The sequence below is a fragment of the Orycteropus afer genome, unplaced genomic scaffold, assembly GCF_000298275.1.
Source record: "Orycteropus afer afer isolate SDZICR_OR568_19922 unplaced genomic scaffold, OryAfe1.0 scaffold00015, whole genome shotgun sequence".
NCBI lineage: Eukaryota > Metazoa > Chordata > Mammalia > Tubulidentata > Orycteropodidae > Orycteropus > Orycteropus afer.
Window position 1 is genome coordinate 720,547 of NW_006921602.1, and position 21,475 is coordinate 742,021.

General features: G+C 37.6%; 1 protein-coding gene across 1 annotated transcript in view; it reads right to left on the reverse strand.

Annotated features, from left to right (window-relative positions):
* ARIH1 (ariadne RBR E3 ubiquitin protein ligase 1) overlaps positions 1-21,475 on the reverse strand; it is a 130,390-nt gene that overhangs the window by 58,581 nt on the left and 50,334 nt on the right. The window contains exon 2 of the mRNA XM_007956932.2: positions 13,691-13,758. Coding sequence (XP_007955123.1) covers positions 13,691-13,758 — 68 coding nt within the window. The remainder of the gene's footprint in view (positions 1-13,690; positions 13,759-21,475) is intronic.

Below are 21,475 nucleotides of genomic sequence, written 5' to 3' on the forward strand. Positions count from 1 at the left end.
CAAAAGCTAAACAAACTGAAAATCAACAACTCTTCTCAGATTCATCAGAGAATTCAGGTCCTAGGGCAAACTGCTACCAGCAACTTGGAGAGAGGTAGATACTAAGAATCAGTGTTTCCCAAAAGTTGAAAGCCAGAACTAGGAGTCAGCACTGGTGAATACACTTAATTTTCGTGTGTGTGTTACTGAGAAACCATTGGAGGCTCACTGTGGACTAGCTTGAGAGGTAAAAACTCTGAGAGACTGACTTTGGGGAACCTCAAACTTTTACTGCTTTATAACCAAGAGCCACACCAAATTCTCAGGGTCATAGAAAAATCACCACCTGCTTCCAGCAAAGGGAAGAAAAATATAATCTTGTTATTTTTATAACAATTTATTTTTTATTGTTGAGAATATACACAATGTCAACAGAAAAGTAACCATCTTGAATTACACACTGAGCATTTTGCAGCATTTGTATTCAGTACCAAAAGTGGTTGGTTATACTAGAGCCTGACCTGACATGGCACAAAGAGCTAAGCATGTGACTACTAACTGAAAGACTGGCAATTCAAATCTACCCAGAAGCACTTCAGAAGAAAGGCCTGGCAATTTCTACTTCCAAAAGATCACAGCCATTGAAAAATCTATGGAGCACACTCCTACTCTAACACACCAACTCCAAGGCAAATGGCTTGTTCCCCGCCCCCTTGGCAAATGACTAGTATTAGAAATGAAAGAAGAGCCATTATTATTTACCCTATGGACATTAAAGAGAAATTACAGAAATAACATGGATTATTCTATATCCACAACCACCTGTCATACTGTGGTGGCTTGCATGTTGCTGTGATGCTGGATGCTATGCTACTGGTATTTCAAGTATCAGTAGGGTCACCTATAGTAGAGGTTTCAGCAGAGCTTCCATACTAGACAGTTGGAAGAAGGATGTGGTTGGTCACTTTCAAAAAACATTAGCCACTAAAAACTTTATTATAGCAGGGAATGCATGGAGTACAAATCTAGGAAAGTTGGAAGTTGTCAAAAATGAAATGGAACACATGAAGATTGATATCCTAGGCATTTGTAAGCTAAAATGATCTGATATTGGCCATTCTGAATTAGACAACTGCGGTGGTTAAGTTTATGTGTCAACTTGGCTAGGCCTGGTTGAGTGGCTGGACAGCTGGATATAGTATTCCCCATGATGAGACTGGTAATCAACTCCATGGTGGAATCTACTATGAGCAGCTGAGTAGCTGCCTTAGTGATGTGGTCTACTTCCTGTATTTAAGGACAAGCCTTGGGAAATGCTCTCTAGCTTATGACACGCTTGAACCCTGCATGTAGCCATGTTGTTGTTCAGCAGCCAGCCATGTTCCACTAACCTTGGGACTTTCAATGGACTTAAATTAATGGCCTGCCATGTGGTTTGATTACATCAGGACTACGCCTTTTTTACTTGTCAACCTTGGACTTGTCAGCCTTAGCAGCCAACAGCTGTCTGAGTGAAGAAAAGCCTCTAGCTGCAGCAGGCTGGAAACAGAGGCAGAGCTGAACCCCAAGGTTGAGGGGCTTTCATCCAGCTCCCTAGAGCCTGGCACTTTGAACTCAGACTTCTAGCCTCCTGAACTATAGGAGAATAAACTCCTATTTCTTCAAACCATCCCACTGGTGGTATATCTTGTCAGAGCAGCACTAGGTAATCAGAACAACAACCATATGGTCTACTATGCCAGGAATGACAAATTGAAAAAGAATGGAGTCACATTCATCATCAAGAACATCATTTCAAGATTTATCCTGAAGAACAATGCTGTCAGTGATAGGATAATATTCATACGCCTGCAATGAACATCAGTTAATACAAGTATTACTGAAATTTACATACCAACCTCTAAAGCTAAGGTGAAGAAACGTCTCCAGTCTGAAACTGACCAAACATGAAATCAAGATTCACTGATGATTGCTGCGGATTGAAATGTAAAAGGTAGAAACAAAGAAGCACCAATAGTTGGAAAATATGGGCTTGCTGATAGAAATGATGTCAGAAATCACATGACATAATTTTCTAAGACTAATGACTTACTGACCTGCAATATACAGATGACACAACCTTGCTGAAGTGAAGAAGAGTTGAAGCACTTACTGATGAAGATTAAAGACTACAGTCCGCAGTATGGATTACCCCTCAATATAAAGAAAATGGAAATCCTAACAACTGGGCCGATAAGCAGCATTACAACAAATGGAGAAAAGACTGAAGCTGTCAAAGATTTCACATTACTTGATTCCACAATCAACACCAATGGAAGCAGCAGTCAAGAAATCAGACGATGTATTGCACTGGGCAAATCTGCTGCAAAAGCCCTCTTTCAAGTGTTGAAGAGTAAAGATGTCACTTTGAAGACTAAGGTGTGTCTGACCCAAGCCATGGTATTTTCAATCACCCATATGTAAGTGAAAGCTGGACTGAGAATAAGAAAGACCAAAGAAGAGTTGATGCTTTTGAGCTGTGGTGTTGGCGAAGAATACTGAGTACCGTGGACTGCCAGAAGAATGAACAAATCTGTCTTGGAAGAAGTCCACCTGGAATGCTCCTTGGCAAGGAGAATGGCCAGTCTTCATCTCACCTACTTTGGTCATCTTGTCAGAAGGGATCATTGCCTGGAGGATATTATGCTTGGTAAAGTGGAAGGTCAGCAAAAAAGGGAAGGTCTTCAAGGAGATGGATTGACACAGTGGCTGCAATGATAGGCTCAGGTATAACAAGGCTTATAAGGCTGGCACAGGACCAGGCACTTTCATTCTGGTGTACATACGGTTACAATGAGTCAAAGCTGACCCCACAGCACCTAACAACAACAATGATGACGACTTATTCACTGCAAATACTTTTTTCAACAAACTAAACAGCAACTATACACAAGAACTTTGCCAGAGAAAATACACAGGCATCACATCAGCTACACAATGGAAAGAGATGATGGAGAAGCTCAATACTATCAGTCAAAACCAGGTCAGAGGAAAATTGTGGAACAGACCAACAACTGCTAAATTCAATTTCAAGAAGAAGGTGAAGAAAATTAAAACAAGTCGACAAGAGCCAAAATATGCCCTTGAGTATATCCCATCAGAATTCAGAGACCATATGTAGAACAGATTTGATGCAATGAACACCAATGACCAAAGATCAGACAAGTTGTGGGATGATGTTAAAAACATCATACATGAAGAAAGCGAAGGTCATTAAAAAAGATAAGGAAGAAAGAAAAGAGAAAAATGTATCTCAGAGGAGACTGAGAAACTTACTCTTGAGGGGAGAGTTGCTAAAGCAAACAAATGATGATGTAAAAGAGCTAAACAGATTTCAAAGGGTGGCTCAAGAAGACAAAGTAAAGTATTATACCGAAATGTGCAAAGACCAAAAGGGAAGAACAGGCTCAACATTTTTCAAGCTGAAAGAACTGAAGAAAAAATTTAAGTGTTGAGTTGCAATACTGAAGGATTCTATGGGCAAAATACTGAATGAGGCAGGAAGCATCTAAAAAAAGATGTAAGGAATACACAGTGTCACTGTACCAAAAACAGCTGACACTCAACCATTCCAGGAGGTACCATATGATTAAGAACCAATGGTACTAAAGGAAGAAGTCCCAGCTGCACTTTCTAAAAGAACTGGTAAAAAAAAAAAAAAAAAAGGCTCAAAGAACTGAGAGAATACCACTGAGACATTACAACAAATGGATGCCACACTGGAAGTGCTCACTTATTTATGTGAAGAAATTTGGAAGACAGCTACCTAGTTATCAGACTGGAACAGATCCATATTTGTGCCTATTACCAAGAAAGGTGATACAAGAGAATGTGGAAATTATCAAACAATATTATTAATATCACAATATCACTTGCAATTAAAAACTTTTGCTGCAAATAATTTAAAAAAGGTCAAAGCAGTACATCAAGAGTGAACTGCCAGAAATTCAAGCTCTATTCAGAAGAGGATGTAGAATGAGGGATATCATTGCTGATGTCAGATGATCTTGGCTAAAAGCAAAGAATACCAGAAAGATGTTTACTTGTGTTTTACTGACTATGAAAGACATTCATCTGTGTGGATCATAACAAATTATGGGTAACACTGAAAAAAACCAGAAATTCCAAAACACTTAATTGTCCTCATGAGGAATCTGTATATAGACCAAGAGGCAGTTGTTCATACAGAACAAGGGGATTCCACCGCATAATCTAAAATCAGGAAGGGTATGCATCAGGGCTGCATCCTTTCACTGTACATATTCAATCTGTATGCTTAGCAAATAATCTGAGAGGTTGGACTATGTGAAGAATGTGGCATCAGGAATGAAGGAAGTCTCATTAACAACCTGAGAAATGCAGATGGCACAACTCTGCTTGCTGAAAGTGAAGAGGACTCAGAGTACTTACTGATCAAAGATTACAGCTTTCAGTATGGATTGCACTTCAACATAAAGAAAACAAAAATCCTCACAACTGAAGCAATAGCAACATCTTGCTACATGGAGAAAATACTGTAGCTGTGAAGGATTTCGTATTACTTGGATTCACAATCTAAACCCTTGGAAACAGCAGTCAAGAAATCAAACAAAGATGTGCAGAAGAGGTACAAATAAAAAAGATAAAACACTTTTACATACACAATGCTGCATTATCATCTATAGCAAACATTAATCTACTGGTGGATACATAGGCAGACAGGCTAAATGATCAGGTATGTCTAAGCAAACTTAAAAAAAAAAAAAAAAAAGAAATCAAAGAACGTATTACATTGAGTAAATCTGCTGTGAAAGACATCTTCACAGCGTTAAAGTGCAAAGATGTCACATTTGAAGACCAATACGCCTGACCCAAGCCATGGTCTTTTTAAAGTCTCATATGCCTGTGAAAGCTCTACAATGAATAAGGAAGAACTGATGCATTTGAACTACTGTGTTGGCAGAGAATACTGAATATACCAAGGACTACCAGAAGAATGGATAAATCTACCTTAGAAGATGTACAGCCAAAATGTTCTTTAGAGGCAAGAATGGCTAGACTTAAGTCTCTTGTACTTTGGTCATGTTATCAGAAGGGACCAATCCCTGCAGAAGAATAATGCTTGGTAAAGTAGAGGGTCAGGGAAAAAGAGAAACACCCTCAATGAGATGGACTGACATAATAGGCTCAAGCATAGCAAGAACTGTGAGCTGTGAGCATGGCACACACAAAGCAGTGTTTCATTCTGTTGTACATAGGGTCACTACGAGTCGGAAGCAACTCAAGGGCATCTAACAACAACAACATGTTTACAAATAAGGTAACAAAAAACAACAGACCAATTCCTTGAAAGACACTAAAATCATACAAGGAGAAATAGTTAACTGTCAGATTTCATTGTACATGGGGTCACAATGAGTCAGGGGCCAATACTATGGCAACTTATAACACCAAATCCATTAAAGAAACTGAATCCCCGAAACAGAAAGCAACAGGCCAGATGTTTCACTGGTGAATTCCACCAAACATTTAAAAAATGATACCAACTGTCTATAATCTCTTCCAGAAGGTATAAAAATACCATAGCTGTAGAGGTGTGTGACCTCTACCTTCACAAGAGTGAAGGAGAATCATCATCCCGAAACTCTCAAGGCAGAGGTCAGACATACCCCCTCTCGCCAACCTTTTTATCAATTCTGACACCAAGTGTCTGTACCTTTGCACTTTCTACTTATCTGCTGGGTTAGATACCACTGCCTCTGGACCCTGCTCAGGGCTTTCTCAGGCAACTGTTAGATCGGTTACAACTTAGATCTGTAGGTTGGTAAGCCCAGCTCTGCCAAGTAACTGGAGTCACCCTACTCAACAGAAAGCCTCCTGCTGAAAGCTACTTAGCTCTCTTGCTCCATGGGTCTACAGGACCACCATGCTGTCTCCTGCCAGTCTCCCTTTTCTGCTACCTCCATTTCCCACCATAGTCTCTTACTGTCTCTTGGGTGTTGAAGGTTCCCAAATCAGGGAACCTGGGTCCAAAGGAAATACTCTGCTCCCTCATCTTCTTCTCAGTGGTAGTGAGTTTCTTCTTTCTACCTCTGGGATGGCTCATTTTAAGACTAGAGGGATGGTGAAACTGACCAACCCAGTTACTAGGGTTCTATGAACCTTATTGGCATGGTCCCACACCTACAAATGTCATGACACTTATATGCATCAGTGAGCTGTCCAAACCCAGTGGTGGGCCATAAGCATCTCATTTGCATAATTCCACCTAGTCATTTGGAGGGAGTTACAAATACGATGGCTACAAGGTCTGAATTAAGTAATTCACTGCACCACAGAAGGAATACTTTCTAACTCATTCTAAGAGGCGAGCATTACCCTAGTTTAAAACCAGGCAAAGCCATTATAGGAAAGGAAAACTACAGACCAGTATCTCTCATGAATATAGATGTAAAAATCCTCAACAAAATATTTGCAAATTGAATCCAATGATGTTTTAAAAGAATTACACACCACATTTTCCACAGTCAAGTGGGATTTATTACAGGTATGTAAGACTGGTTCACCATCAGAAAATCAATTAATTTAGTCCATTACTTCATCAAATTAAAGAAGAAAAATCGTATGATCTTAGCAGATGCAAAGAAAACAGCTAGTGGTGGAAGCCAGGTACCTTTAGTTCTTCTGGTTTCAGGCTGGAAGAGGTCATGGTTTATTTGGGCTATTCACCCTATGGACTAGTTTCTTCTTTAAATCTTTCATTTCCTTCATTCCTTTTTGCTCCATTGAGTGGAGACCAATAGTTGTATCATAGAGGGCCATTCACAATCTTTTAAGACCCCAGATGCCACTCACTAAAGTAAGATGTAGAAGATTATCTTTATGAATTATGTTATGCCAACTGACTGAACCATCCCAAGAGATTATGGTACCAAGGCTTTTAGCCCAATAAACCAATCGTGCGAGGTGTTTAGCTAAGTATAGGAAAAATTCCTAACTGTGTACCCTACATGCTTAATTATATATATGAATATATACAAACATGTATGTACGTATGCCTACAAATATTACCTATATATGGCAAGTGCATATGTTCACATAGCCCTTTCTATATATAGCATACATAGCTACCTATATAACCCTACACATATTTATTTTTTTGTTATTACTGTTGTTGCAAAATTGTATGCATTATAGCATTTATGGAAATTGGCTCCTATTCTTACATACTTCATAGTGTCTTTATCTACCTTGGTCAAGTTGTGCTAACTTACCCCATACTGTATTGCCTTTACCATCACCAAAACTGTAAGTGTCTACTACCTAGAAAGTGTGTAGTGGTATCATTCTCATAAGTGTGTAGTGGTATGTACTTGTAATTTGCAGTTGCCGAATGACTTACGGTGTTGAGCATCTTTTCATATACTTATTTTGTATACCTTCTTTGGTGAAGTGTCTATACATTCTGCCCATCTTTTAATTGAGTTGTTTGTTTTCTTATTGTTCAGGTTTTTTCTAATGATGACCCAATCTTGCATTTCTAGGAGAAATTCTACTAGACCATTAATTTACGAAATTCAATTATTATTTTATTCTATTATTAGCCTTAATTCCCATTATGCCCAATGCTGATTATCTATGCCTTCTTTTCCCTTACCATATTTTCTAATGGTTTACCACTATAAAAAATCCATTTTGTTTTATGGCTTTTTTGGGGGGATATTTAATCAATCCTGTTGTTCTCTTTGGGTTTATTGTATTATTTTTCTAACTTCCTGGTTTCAAAGGCTTAGTTCATTTTCTACTTCTTTAAATTTTACTAATAAAGGCACTTAAAATTTCCTTGTCCCTCTTCAGCCACATCCCACATCTATACTTATTTAATTTGTACTTAAATTATTTTAGCAATTCATTTTTGTGTTCTAATGTGAAGAAGGCATGCATATCTTTTTCCCTTTTTTAATTTATTGTAGTTTACAATGTAGTCAATTTGAAAACAATATCCTTTGAAGGGTATTAAGTATATGTATTAAATCCTCTTCTATGTATACTTGCTGATGTATAATCTAGAAGAGAATGCCTGTGTAAAAACTGTTTATATTCTAAGAAAGATAAAGGGGAGCATTACATCCACAACACACAAATAAACTGTTATTATAAAGAATTAGTTGGACTCAGCTGAAATAAACTAAAGATAGCTAAACAGAACAGATGTAGAAGCAAAACCAGTTTAATGAATTAAAATAATTACGCTGAGGAATTTTCACAGAAAAGAAAACAAAAGCAAAGATGACAAGTACAGAAGAAAACTATGAAATATATTGGGCAAAAAAGAGAAGAGATGCAGAGAAAGTAAGAGATGCAGAAATCTCAGTATGTGATTAACAAGAATCGTAGAAAGCAACAAGAGAATGGAGAACACGTAATACTGAAGAAATAAGAGCTAAGAATTTCCCCAAACCAAAAATATCGAGAGTCCAGCTTTAAAGGATCCAATGTTGTATGTGTTTTCAAAACCTGTATCTAGATATACTAAGATAAATTTTCTTATTAAATATTTCTCTTCAAAGAGAATTTCAACGAATAAGAACCAGAATGATAACAAACTTACTAACAACACTGAATACAAGAAAACAGAGCAACAGCTTCCAAGTTTTAAGAGGAAAGAACTTCACCACTGGAATTTTAGAGACAGAAAAACAATTACTGAAGTATGAGGGTGAAATAAAATCATTGCAAGAAACAGGACTCAAAGTTTATAAAATATGACTTAAATAATTTAAGGATATATTTCAGAGGAAAATAGGTAAATTTGGCGAATGGAGCAGTATGGAAGAAACAAATTAGCAAAAAGAAAAAAACTTAAATATATTCAGAATAAAGCTTAAAATCAAATTTAAAATTAAATTTTATTCAAATAAATTTATGATAGGGAATCCCCAGGTAATGCGAATGGTTAAGGGTAAAAGGATGGCAGTCAGAACCCACCCAGAGATGCATCAGAATAAAGGCCTGGCATTCTACTTTTGAAAGGTCACAGTCATTAAAAAACCCTATAAAGTACAATTCAACTATGCTACACATTGGGGTAACCATGAATAAGAATCTACTTGAGAGCAACTAGTTTTTGTATCATGTATGTTAAGAGGAGAAGAAGAGAATAGAGAAGAAAGTATACTTCAATTTTCGTCTTGTGCCAGGGATGAATATAGCAAACGCTGTAACTACATGTTGTTATAAATGTATGCTTAAGTATACATGTACAACTTGCAAGAATCACCACTAGAAAAACGAACATGAAATACGTAACTCTGAAATTATTAGGTTTTAAAAAAGGGGGAAAAACTTGATCAAAACCAACAAAATAACCAAACAAAACATATATATATAAACAAAACAAACAAACGCACTGCTGTGGAGTCAGATCCGACTCATAGCGACCCCTCCTTGGGCTTCCAAGGCGGTATCAATAAGGAGGCAGATCGCCCAATCTTCCTTCCGAGGAGTCGCTGGTGGGTTTGAACCGCCACTACGCTACCAGAGCTCCTACACACACAGAGAGAGAGAGAGAGAGAGAGAGAGAGAGAGAACTGGGAAACTCTGCTGCAAAAGACCTCTTTAATGTGTTAAGAAGGAAAGCTATCACTTTAAAGACTAAGGTGCACCTAACCAGCCACTCTTCTGAAGGAAGATGGGGCAATCTACTTCCGTAATGATACTGCCTTGGAAACCCAAGGAGGGATCGATGAGTCAGGTCCAACTCCACCGCACATAACAACAACAAACAACAACCCAATCCAAGGTATTCTCAATCACCTCATTTGCATGTGAAAGGTGGACCACGAATAAGGAAGAGCGAAGAAGAGTTGATGCTTTTGAACTGTGGTGCTGGGGATGAATACTGAAAACACCAGGGACTGCCAAAACAACTAACAAATCTGTCCTAGAAGTATACCCGGAATGCTCCTTAGAAGGGAGAATGGCCAGTCTTCGTCTCATCTACTTTGGTCATTCTGTCAGAAGGGACCATTCCTTGGAGGATACCATGCTTGGTAAAAAGGAGGGTCAGTGAAAAAGGAGAAGATCCTCAAGGAGATGGATTGACAGAGTGACTCCAACGACAGCTCAAGTACATTAAGGATTGTGTGGATGGTGCACGACAGGGCAGTGTTTTGTTCTGTTGTATATAGGGTCACTATGAGTCAGAGCCGACTTGATGGCACCTAACAACAACAACAATATATGAAGAACAACTTACAGTGTCAACTGTTAAATCTAAACACATTAATAATCACAAAAATATGTGAATGGCTTGATCACAACTATTAAGAGATATCTTTGGAGATCAAATTAAAAAAAAAAAAATCACCTACATGAAGTTTATAAAAGATATACCTAAAACAAAATAAACCAGGAAGAGTAAATATTAAAAAATGTAAAAGATATCCCCCCAGGCAAATCCTTAAAAATGGTGTGACATTCACAGCCAGCTACCCAGAGGGATTGAGTAGTTGAACCAGTAGGCTCAGGGGACATATCATAGTCACAGGGGATATCAACCTCAACTGGTATAGCATACTACACAAAACATTGTTCCACCTCCTACTTTGGCAAGTAACTGGGATCTTAAAAGCTTGCAAGCAGCCATCTAGATGCAACGATGGGTCTCTCCTCGACCAGAGCAAAGAAGAATGAAGAAAACCAAAGATTCATGGAAACAATTAGTCCTAGTGACTGGTACACCATGGAATCTGCAGCCTATATGACTATGAGACCAGAAGAAGTAGATGGTGCCCGGCTACCACTGTCAACCACTCGGAGGGAGATCTATGTAGGAGATCCTGGATAGAGAGGGAGAACAATGTGGAACAAAACTCAAAATCACTTGAAGTAAAAAAAAAAGGGAGGGCCAGGTTTGCTGATCTGATAGAGCCTGGTGGAACCACTGAGACTATGGCCCCTAGCTGCCTGTCAGGTCTGGAACTGAACTCATACCTGTGGCTTCCAGCCAAACAAAAGACAGGCATATGAGTTGAACATTTACCTGAGGTAGATACACTCCTTGGAGAGAACAATCTTGGTAGAAAGAAGGGCTGTTTATGCACAGGGAGATAGCTCAGGGGGCAGGAGTGCAAGGAGGGATGGAGACAGGGAAGAGGTAACTATAGGGAGGAAGTGGGAGGGGAGCTGTTGCATTGGGGTAAATTGTAGTTAGTGTCATGAGACAAAGTGTATGTAGAACTGTTGTATGAAAAGTGAATTTGCTCTGTAAATTTTCACCCAAATCACAATAAAAAATAAAAAAAGTAATAATAATAATAAAAATGGTGTGACATCACCCATATCAGACAATGTAGAACATAAAGTGAAAAATCAATGAACAACCCCAAAATATATTGCCACTCATAGAAGTCTTCTAGAAGCCTCTAACTTTCATACTTACCACACAAGTAAGCCACTATACCCAAGGGCACTGAGTTGATTTCTGACTCACAGCGACCCTATGTAGTATAGAGCAGATCTGCCCCATAAGGTTTCTAAAGGCTATAAATCTTTATAGAAGCAGATTGTCTCAGCTTTCTCTTATGGAACGGCTGGTGGGTTCAAACCACCCATCTTTTGATTAGCAGCCAAATGCTTTACCACTGCACCACCAGACATCCTTCCACACTTAAGTAGAATATTTAACTGAGAAATGCTTCCAGTATTGTTTACAGTTATAAGACAAAATTCAGTTATCTTTGGAGAAATATATTAATAAGAGATAAACTATGAATGGGTTAAGCCTAATTTACTTGAATTGCATAAGATACAAACAATGAAAACTCCTTCTTCCTAGTAAGCCACTGTGCTGAGTCAATTCCTATTCATAGTGATCCTTATAGGACAGAGCAGAACTTCCACATAGGGTTTCCAAGGCTGTAATCTATACGGAAGCAGACTGCCACATCTTTCTCCTATGGAGCCACTGGTAGGTGAGAGGCATCAACCTTTCATTTAACACGAGTGCTTAACGAATGCACCACTAGGGCTCCTTGAAGAAGTGTCTGAAATAAATAACTTTAAAGCAAATGTTTCAAAAAATGATTTTAAAACATCAGTGACTATAAATAAGACTGTCCAATCCGTGGAGATGAAAAACCACCAACCAACCAACCAACCAACCAATCCAACTGGTCAAGGAATAGTTTAACCTTCGTGAAACCTGTATGCATTGTTATTTATTAAGAATATGGGCTTTGGAGTCCAACAAACCTGAGTATGAGTGTTACATTCTTATGTTAATAAGCTCAGATAAAGAATTTAAGCACTAAGTCTTAGGTTCTTTATCAAGTAAGCAGAGATGATAATAGTTTCTATCTCATAAAGCTATCAGGAGGATAAAATGAAATAGTGCCTGACCCAGTAGGACTCAAAAACTGACAGTTATGATTGCTACTAAGGAGCTCTGGTAGCACAGTGCCTAAGGCACTTGACTGCTAACCAGAAGGCTGGTGGTTCAAACCCACCAGCCACTCCTCGGAAGGAAGGTTGGGCATTCCTACTTCCGTAGTGATACTGCCTCAGAAACCCAAGGAGGGGTCGCTGTGAGTCAGGGCCGACTCGATGGCAAACAACAACAACAATAACAGCTGTGGTTTTCCAGGCATTCCAAATTTCCCACCTTTGACAGGATATTGTCTTACCACTTTTCTATTGTTCTCTATTAGTGGAAAATATTTGCCTTTTCCTTCATTGACAGATTTCTGCCTTACACAGGTTCTGCCTTTCACAGGTTTTCCTGTATAAAACTGTAGTTTGGGTGTAAGGTGTGTGAAACTGGGCAATATTCTGAGTACTATTTAATATCTGTTTTACAAAGTGCTCTCTGAATTTTAAAATCAAATGGAAAATATTTTCCATAAATATTTCTCACAGTATTTGGGCTCTCAATTCCCACCAATAACTAGGTGGAATTTTACACTAAAATTAGAACTGCCAATGGAATAAGGCTGATAGAATAACTAACTATATAGAGGTTGTCACCTCTTTAACAAATGCCCCAAATTTCCAATCTAAGGAATAGAAGAAAGATTAAGAATGATATTAATACTGTCATTCTCCAGATCCAGCTATTTCTTCTTCTAGAATTACAAAGATTTTCAGAGGGAAAATACACAATACCCAAATGGAAGAAAATCCCACCCTGAAATCAAGAGAATAAGTCCAAACAACTTTTCTGGGGGTCAGGATACCCTAAGGAACTTCCTTATTTTGTTTTCACTAAATAAATGTCATTTCTGAGTGATTAAGTTAATTACTTTATTGTTTTTACTGAGTAAATGTCATGTATATGCCTAATAAAGGTTTATGGGCAAGACATCTTTAAGTAATTAAAGAAAGGTCTTATTCATGTGCTCCAAATTTATCAAAAATTTAGTTTTTTTCCTACCTATTTTTAGTTCCCAAAACTCAATAGTATAGAACTGAAGCAGAGCCTCCCTACCCACTCCACTCCCCAAATAAAATGAGAAATATTAAGCCTGAGTTGCAGAATTTAAACGTGGAGAATACAAGAAATGAAAACAGACACTATTGCACACTGGTTTGCTATATAAATCAATACTTACTTTACTTACTTATTAAAGTAAATTGAGTTCAACAGGGTTTCTGTATTACTTCTAAATATAAAGCTGAAAATATAGTTCCTTACCTTTCCATTAGCTTCTCTTTATCCCAATTGAAGTGGCTAAGGAGTATTCTTGTGATAGTCGCTGGATTCTAAAGAAGGGGAAAAAAAAGTCATTTTAAGGCTTTGGCACTTCATGAACATTTAGTGAACTTCTAGGTTGAATTTTTATTTCCTGAACACTACACCGAAATCTCTTCTCCTAAGATATTTCTATATTTGTCTAAGGAAATAAAAAATTTTAGTTATAAGACCAAGACTATTTAAAAATAGTTTGCAACATTAACATAGCAGGTCTCTTACAAAATTCTAAAACAACTCAAAATAAGTACCAAAAACATCGTATAAAAAAGTAAGTTACTATATTAAATCATTAATTAAAATTATTTTTTCAATTAAGATTTAAGACTATACAGCATACTATCAGTTTTAATCAATACAATTTCTAACACCTATGTACTGAATGGAGTTCTGGTAGCATAGTGTCTAAGGCACTTGACTGCTAACCAGAAGGTTGGTGGTTCAAACCCACCAGCCACTCCTCGGAAGGAAGGTTGGGCAATCTACTTCTGTAGTGATACTGCCTCGGAAACCCAAGGAAGGGATGCTATGAGTCGGGTCCGATTCACAATCATGTATATTATCCCAACAACAACAACACGTACTGAATAGTTCAAATGAGTTCAAGTAACTTTTAAAACAGAGACTTAAAAAAAAAAGTACTTCAGAGATACTTAAAACTCACAAAATATCTGTATCATGTAATAATTTACAGTGTGCAAGCTTACGCTGCTAATTCATTTCTACAAGGAAAGGCCAACACTATAAAATAAACCCCAAATTTAATGCCCTATCATTCTCCACTTCCCATGATGCTGTCAACTCATTATTTGGGTATTGAATTTTAATTCAAAACTCACTTGGATCCAAAAGATCAGCTAAGTCCAACAAATTCAAAGATGCTAATATGCCAGAGATGGAACTGAAATCTGGGCCTGCTGATTTGTATTTCATGTATAGTTTTACCCTATCAAATAACCGTTCAAAACAGATTTATATGCACTAAAAACTACTTCTACCTTTACCATAATTAGACCACTGCATCAGTTAACTACTCAGTTAAAAAGTAATCTTCTATGAAGATTAATTTTGAAAGAGATTTCTATCAATTATTCTCAACATTATCATTTGTCACAGAAGAGTACATACATATTCATACCAAACCAAACTTACTGTCATTGAGTTGGATCCGCTCATAGCGACCCCTCATTGGGTTTCCAAGGCATGGTATCTCTACAAAAGTAGACTGCCCAATCTTCCTTCTGAGGAGAGGCTGGTGGGTTTGAACTGGTAGCCTTCCAGTTAGCAGTCACATGCCTTAGGCACTATACCACCAGAGCTCCCTATACATTTGTATCTGCCCTCAAAGTAAAAATTGCAGACACCCAAGGCATACTGCTAAGCTACCCAAGTATTCCTTACTTAGACCCAGACTTTCCTAACAATTATTCCTTGACAAAGCACTACAGATATGCACAACCAATCTACAAGCGTTATTATGTGGAAAGAAATCCAATAACTGACCCTAAACTATAATATGTTTATTTGTACAGAATATATAGATACTTAATGGCGAAAGACAGAATGCCTTTTCCCTAAGATCTAGAACAAATACTAGTCAACATAGTAATGGAAGTCTTAGCAAATGCAACTAGATAAGAAAAATAAAAGGCATACAAATAGGAAGGGAGCTCTGGTTGTGTAATGCCTAAGGCATTTGACTGCTAACCGGAAGGCTGGCAGTTCAAACCCATCAGTCACTCCTCGGAAGGAAGATTGGGCAACCTACTTCTGTAGAGATACCACCTCAGTAATCCAAAGAGGGGTCGCTATGAGTCGGATCCGACTTGATGGCAATGAGTTTGAAAATGGAAAGGTACACACAATTTCCATGGATTAGGATATTCAACATAGTCAAAATGTTAATTCTTCCCAAATAACCTACAGATTCACAATCATGTATATTATCCCAATCAAAACTCCAGTAATTTTTTTTTTCTTTTTTTTGGGGGGGGGGGATCAACAAGGTGGTTCTAAAAGCTCTATAGAATCTGAAAAAAACTATACTAGCCAAAATGATTTTGAAAGATACCACCTAAATTCAAGACATATTATAACATATATATATTAGCAAAAGGACAGATATACACAGATCACTGGAATAGAATAGAGACCAGAAATAGACCCAAGCAAATATAGCCAAAGGAGCTCTGGTGGCAATTAGTTAAGGCATTTGGCTTATAACCAAAAGGTTGGTGATTTGAACCCACCAACCTTTCCATGGAAGATGAGGCAGTCTGTTTCCATGAAATTTACAGGCTTGCAAAATACAATTAGGGGTCACCACAAGTAGGAATCAACTCCACAACACGGAGTTTGGTTTGGAAACATAGCCAAGTGATTTTTCACAAAGGCATTAAAATAATTTGATGGGGAAAAAAATCATCTTTTCAACAAATAGTACAAATGCAATTAGAATCCACATGAACAAAATCAGCCTTGGCCTATATCTCTCATTTCAAGTAAAAATTAACTCAAAACGGATCAGACATAAATGTAAAAACATAAGAATACATAAGAAATTGGTTTGGGAAGGGGTTAAAAGAGATGAGGCCTTTATACAGGCACCCAAAAAACACAAAAAGAAATGTTAACAATCATTAGCCATTAAAGAGATGCAAATCAAAACAATGAGATACCATCTTCTAGAAGATCTTTGTGACACTGGGTTAGGCAAATAATTAGACATAACACACACACAAAAAAGGGGGGGAAAAAAAACCACTGAAAACACAAGTCATAAAAGAGAAGTTGGCAGAATAGAATCCACCAAAAGTTGAAAGACACTGTTAAGAGGATGAAGACAATGCCACAAACTGGAAGAATATATTTGCAGACCACATATCTGATAAAGGATTTGTATGCAGAATATGTATTTTTAAACCTCTCAAAAAAAACCTCTCAATAAACCCAATTTTTAAAATGAGCAAAGTTATGAACGGACATTTCACCATTAAAATCTACAGATGGACATTAAAAAAAAGCATAAAAAAGATGCTCAACATAATTGCCCATTAAGGAAATACAAATTAAAGCCACAAGGTTACCACAATACACCTATTAGAATGGGAGATGAGGGATGAGAAGGAACCAACCTGACAATACCAAGTGCTGCTGAGGATTTGGTGAAACTACAACTTTCTCATATACCGCTGGTGGGAATGCAAAATAATACAGAAAACCAGAAGAAGTAGGACAAGTTTCTTGTAAAAATATACTTACTATATAACCCAGAAACCAAATTCTAGAAATTTACCCAAGTGGAATGAAAATTTCTGCTCACTCAAAAAACCTGCATGAAAATGCTTAAAATAGCCTTATTTGTACCCACCCAAAACTGGAAACCCAAATGATCCTCAAATGCAGAATGTATAAACAAACTGTGGTATATTCATACAGTGGAATACTACTCAACAATAAAAAGAACTACCAATACATGCAACAATATAAATGACTCTCAAATGGATTATTTTAAAAGAAGCCAGACTTAAAAGACTAGTTTAATCTACGGGTTTCTAAACAGAACTGCTAATGGTCTAAATTTTAAAGACCATTCTTTTATAAGACCTTCTTAAACAATAAAGGACGAAACCATCTGTGCAGTATTTGCAACATCTAGAACAAGCAACCAAATATATATATATATATATATATATATATATACACACACACACATATAAAAATGCAACAAAAAAACCGAACAGTTTATTAATTTACAATATAGTCAACCTCCTTAATATGTTTTTAATCTACCACAATGGCTAAGGATTTAAATGGTAAAAATTTTAAAAACTGATGATATTAAGTAACAAAGGTATAGAGACATGAGCCATAATAAGCTAGTGAAGAGTCCTCGATTGGTAGTTATGTAGGGTAGCGTAGAAATGATCAAAATTTTTAAATGCACATGGCCTAGGACATACAGATTCTACTTCCCAAACTACCCTAGTGTGGAAGGATAAGAAGAATTTTTACATCCACGTAATCTGGAACAGCAATAGGACAAAGGCACGCTACATGTTTTTAATGTTGTTGTTGTTGTTGTTATGTGCCATCGAGTAGGACCCAACTCACAGTGACCCCTCCTTGGGTTTCTGAGGCAGTATCACTACAGAAGTAGATTGCTCCATCTTCCTTTTGAGGAGTGGCTGGTGGGCTTGAACCGCTAGCCTTCTGGTTAGCAGTCAAATGCCTTAGACACTACGAGATTTCTGATATAATATTAAATATACAATGGGAAAAGTTTAGAAGGATATATAGCAAAATGAGCCTTGTTATTCCCTAGGGATTGGTTTGGGAAAGGGGTTAAGAGATGGGGCCTTTATACAGGCACCCAACAAACACATTAAGAAATGTTCGCAATCATTAGCCATTAGAGAGATGCAAATCAAAACAATGAGATACCATTTCATCCCACCATTAACAGCAAAGTTCAACAAGACAGAAAATAACAAATGCTATAGCAAGGTAGCAAGGATGAGGAGCTCTGGTAGCATAGTGCCTAAGGCACTTGACTGCTCACCAGAAGGCTGGCAGTTCAAACTCACCAGCCACTCCTCGGAAGGAAGGTTGGGCAATCCTATTTCCATAGTGATACTGCCTCGGAAACCCAAGGAGGGGTCACTATGAGTCGGGGTCGACTTCGATGGCAAACAATGACAACATAGCAAGGATGTGGAAAGAATGAAACTCTCATACACTGATGGTGGGAATGTGAAATGATACAACCACTGTGGAAAGAAGTATGAGGATTCCTTAAAAAGCTGGAAATAGAAATAACATTTGATCTACCAATCCCATTACTAGATATACAGTAATATTCACCTAAAGAAGTGAGAGCCAGGACACAAATAGATACGTGCGCTCATGTTCACTGCAGCACTATTCACAATAGCAAAGAGATGGAAACAACCTAAATGCCCATCAACAGAGGAATGGATAACCAAACTGTGGTTACATACACACAACGGAATACTATGCAACCCTGAAGAAGAATGTAGAATCTACAAAACATCATATAATGTGGATGAATTTGGAAGACATTATCCTGAGTGAAATAAGTCAATCACAGAAGGACAAATATTGTATTAATCCACTACTGTGAAAAGTCAAGGAAAGATTTATACATGGAAGGAAAGTTTCTTTGTCAGTTATCAGGAATGGGAGGGAAAATTCCTAGGCAGGTTGGGAAGAAAAAAAAAAGTATATATATCAAAGATTAATGGTTACCAGGGGTAGGAGGGAGGAAGAAAACCAAACTCACCGCTATCAAGTCAATTCCTCATTGGGTTTCCAAGGTGGTAAATCTTTATGGAAGTAGACTGCCCCACCTTACTTCTGTGGAGTGGTTGGTAGGTTTGAATCACCAATCTTCTGGTTAGCAGTCAAATGCCTTAGGCACTTGCCACCAGAGCTCCAGATACATAGATAGAAAAGGGAAGCTGTGTTTGCAGGGCATGAGTTTATGCTAATGGGGGTGGAATATTTTGGAAAAGTATAGCAATAATGGTGGTATACTCATGTTCACTGCAGCACTATTCACAACAGCAAAAAGATAGAAACAACCTAAACCTAAACAATAGGTAGAAAGTGACTCAAAATGTGAATGGGGGAAGAGTTGATCACTCAGAGTAGAGGTGATCATAATGATATGGATAGAGTAAAACTTTTGGGACCTCCATTGGCTCATGTGGCACGACTCAAAATGAGTAGAAATAGATACAAACATCCATTAATAATTGGAACGTGGAATGTACGAAGTATGAATCTAGGAAAATTGGAAGTTGTCAAAAATAAAATGGAATGCATAAAGATTGATATCCTAGTCATTAACCAGCTGGAATGGACTGGTTTTGGCCGTTTTGAATCAGACCACCATGTGGTCTACTATACCGGGAATGACAAATTGAAGAGGAAATGGTGTGACATTCATCATCACAAAGAATCTTTTTTTCAAGATCTGTCCTGAAGTACAATGCTGTCAATGATAGTATAATATCCATATGCCTACAAGAAAGATCAGTTAATATCACTATTATTCAAATCTATGTACCAACCACCAAAGCCAAAGACGAGGAAATTGAAGATTTCTACCAACTTCTGCAGTCTGAAATTGACTGAACATGCAATCCAGATGTGCTGACTATCACTGGTGACTGGAATGCAAAAGCTGGAAACAAAGAATTACCAGTAGTTGGAAAATACAGCCCTGGTGATGGAAATAACGCTGGAAGTCGTATGATAAAATTTTGCAAAACCAATTAATTATTCCTTGCAAATACCTGTTTTCACCAACATAAGCAATAGTTATACACATGCACTTCACCAGATGGAATACACAGGAATCTGATTGATCACATCTATGGCAAGAGACGATGGAGTAGTTCAATATCTTCGGCCAACACAAAACCAGGAGCTGATTGTGGAAAAGACCATCAACTGCTCATATACAAGTTCAACTTTAAGTTTAAGACAATTAAAACAAGTCTATGAGAGACAAAATATAACCTTGATTATATCCCCCTTGAATTTAGAGACCATTTAAAGAATAGGCTTGATGCACTGATCACCAATGACTGAAAACCAGAGGAATTGTGGGATGACATGGGGCTTTTCCCAATGTATAGACATATGAATATAAGTTTTAAATACTAATTTTATAATTATCCATAAACAGTAACATCATCCATGAACAAGAGGTCCTTTAAAAGATAAGGAAGAACAGACCAAAAGGGATGTCAGAAGAGACTGTGAAGCTTGCTCTTGAGCGGAGAGTAGCTAAAGCAAATGGAAGAAATGACAAGATGAAAGAGCTGAACAGAAGATTTCAAAGAGCAACTTAAGAAGACAAAGCTAATTACTATAACGAAATGTGCAAAGACCAGGAGTCAGAAAACCAAAAGGGAAGAACACACTCAGCATATCTCAAGCTTAAAGCACTGAGGAAAAAAATTAAGCCTTGAGTTGTAATATTCAAAGATTCTATAGGCAAAATATTAAATGAAGCAGGAAACATCAAAAGAAGATGGAATGAATTCACAGAATCACTGTACCAAAAAGAACTGGTCACTGTTCATCCATTTCAGGAGGTAGCATATGATCAAGAAGCAATGGTACTGAAGGAAAAAGTCCAACCTACACTGAAGGAATTGGTGAAGAACAAGACTCCAGGAATTGACAGCATACCCACTTAGATGTTTCAACAAACGGATGCCCCGCTGGAGGCACTCACTCGGCTGTGCCAAGAGATTTGGAAGTCAGCTACCTGGCCAACTGACTGGAAGAGAACCATATTTGTACCCATTCCAAAGAAAGGCCATCCCACAGAATGTGGAAATTATCAAACAGTATCATTAGTATCACATGCAAGTAAAATCTTATTGAAGATAATTCAAAAATGGTTCCATATTGACATAGAGCGTTCAGAAATGCAAGCTGGATTCAGAAGACGACGTGGAATAAGGGATATCATTGCTGATGTCAGATGGATCTTAGCTGAACGCAAAGAATACCAGAAAGATGTTTACTTATGTTTTACTGACTATGCCAAAGTATTCGATTGTGTGGATCGTAACAAGTTACGGATAACATTAAGAATAATGGGAATTACTGTCATCCACTTGGAAGGGATGTAGGAGATCCTGGATAGAGAGGGAGAACAATGTGGAACAAACTCAAAATCATTTGGAG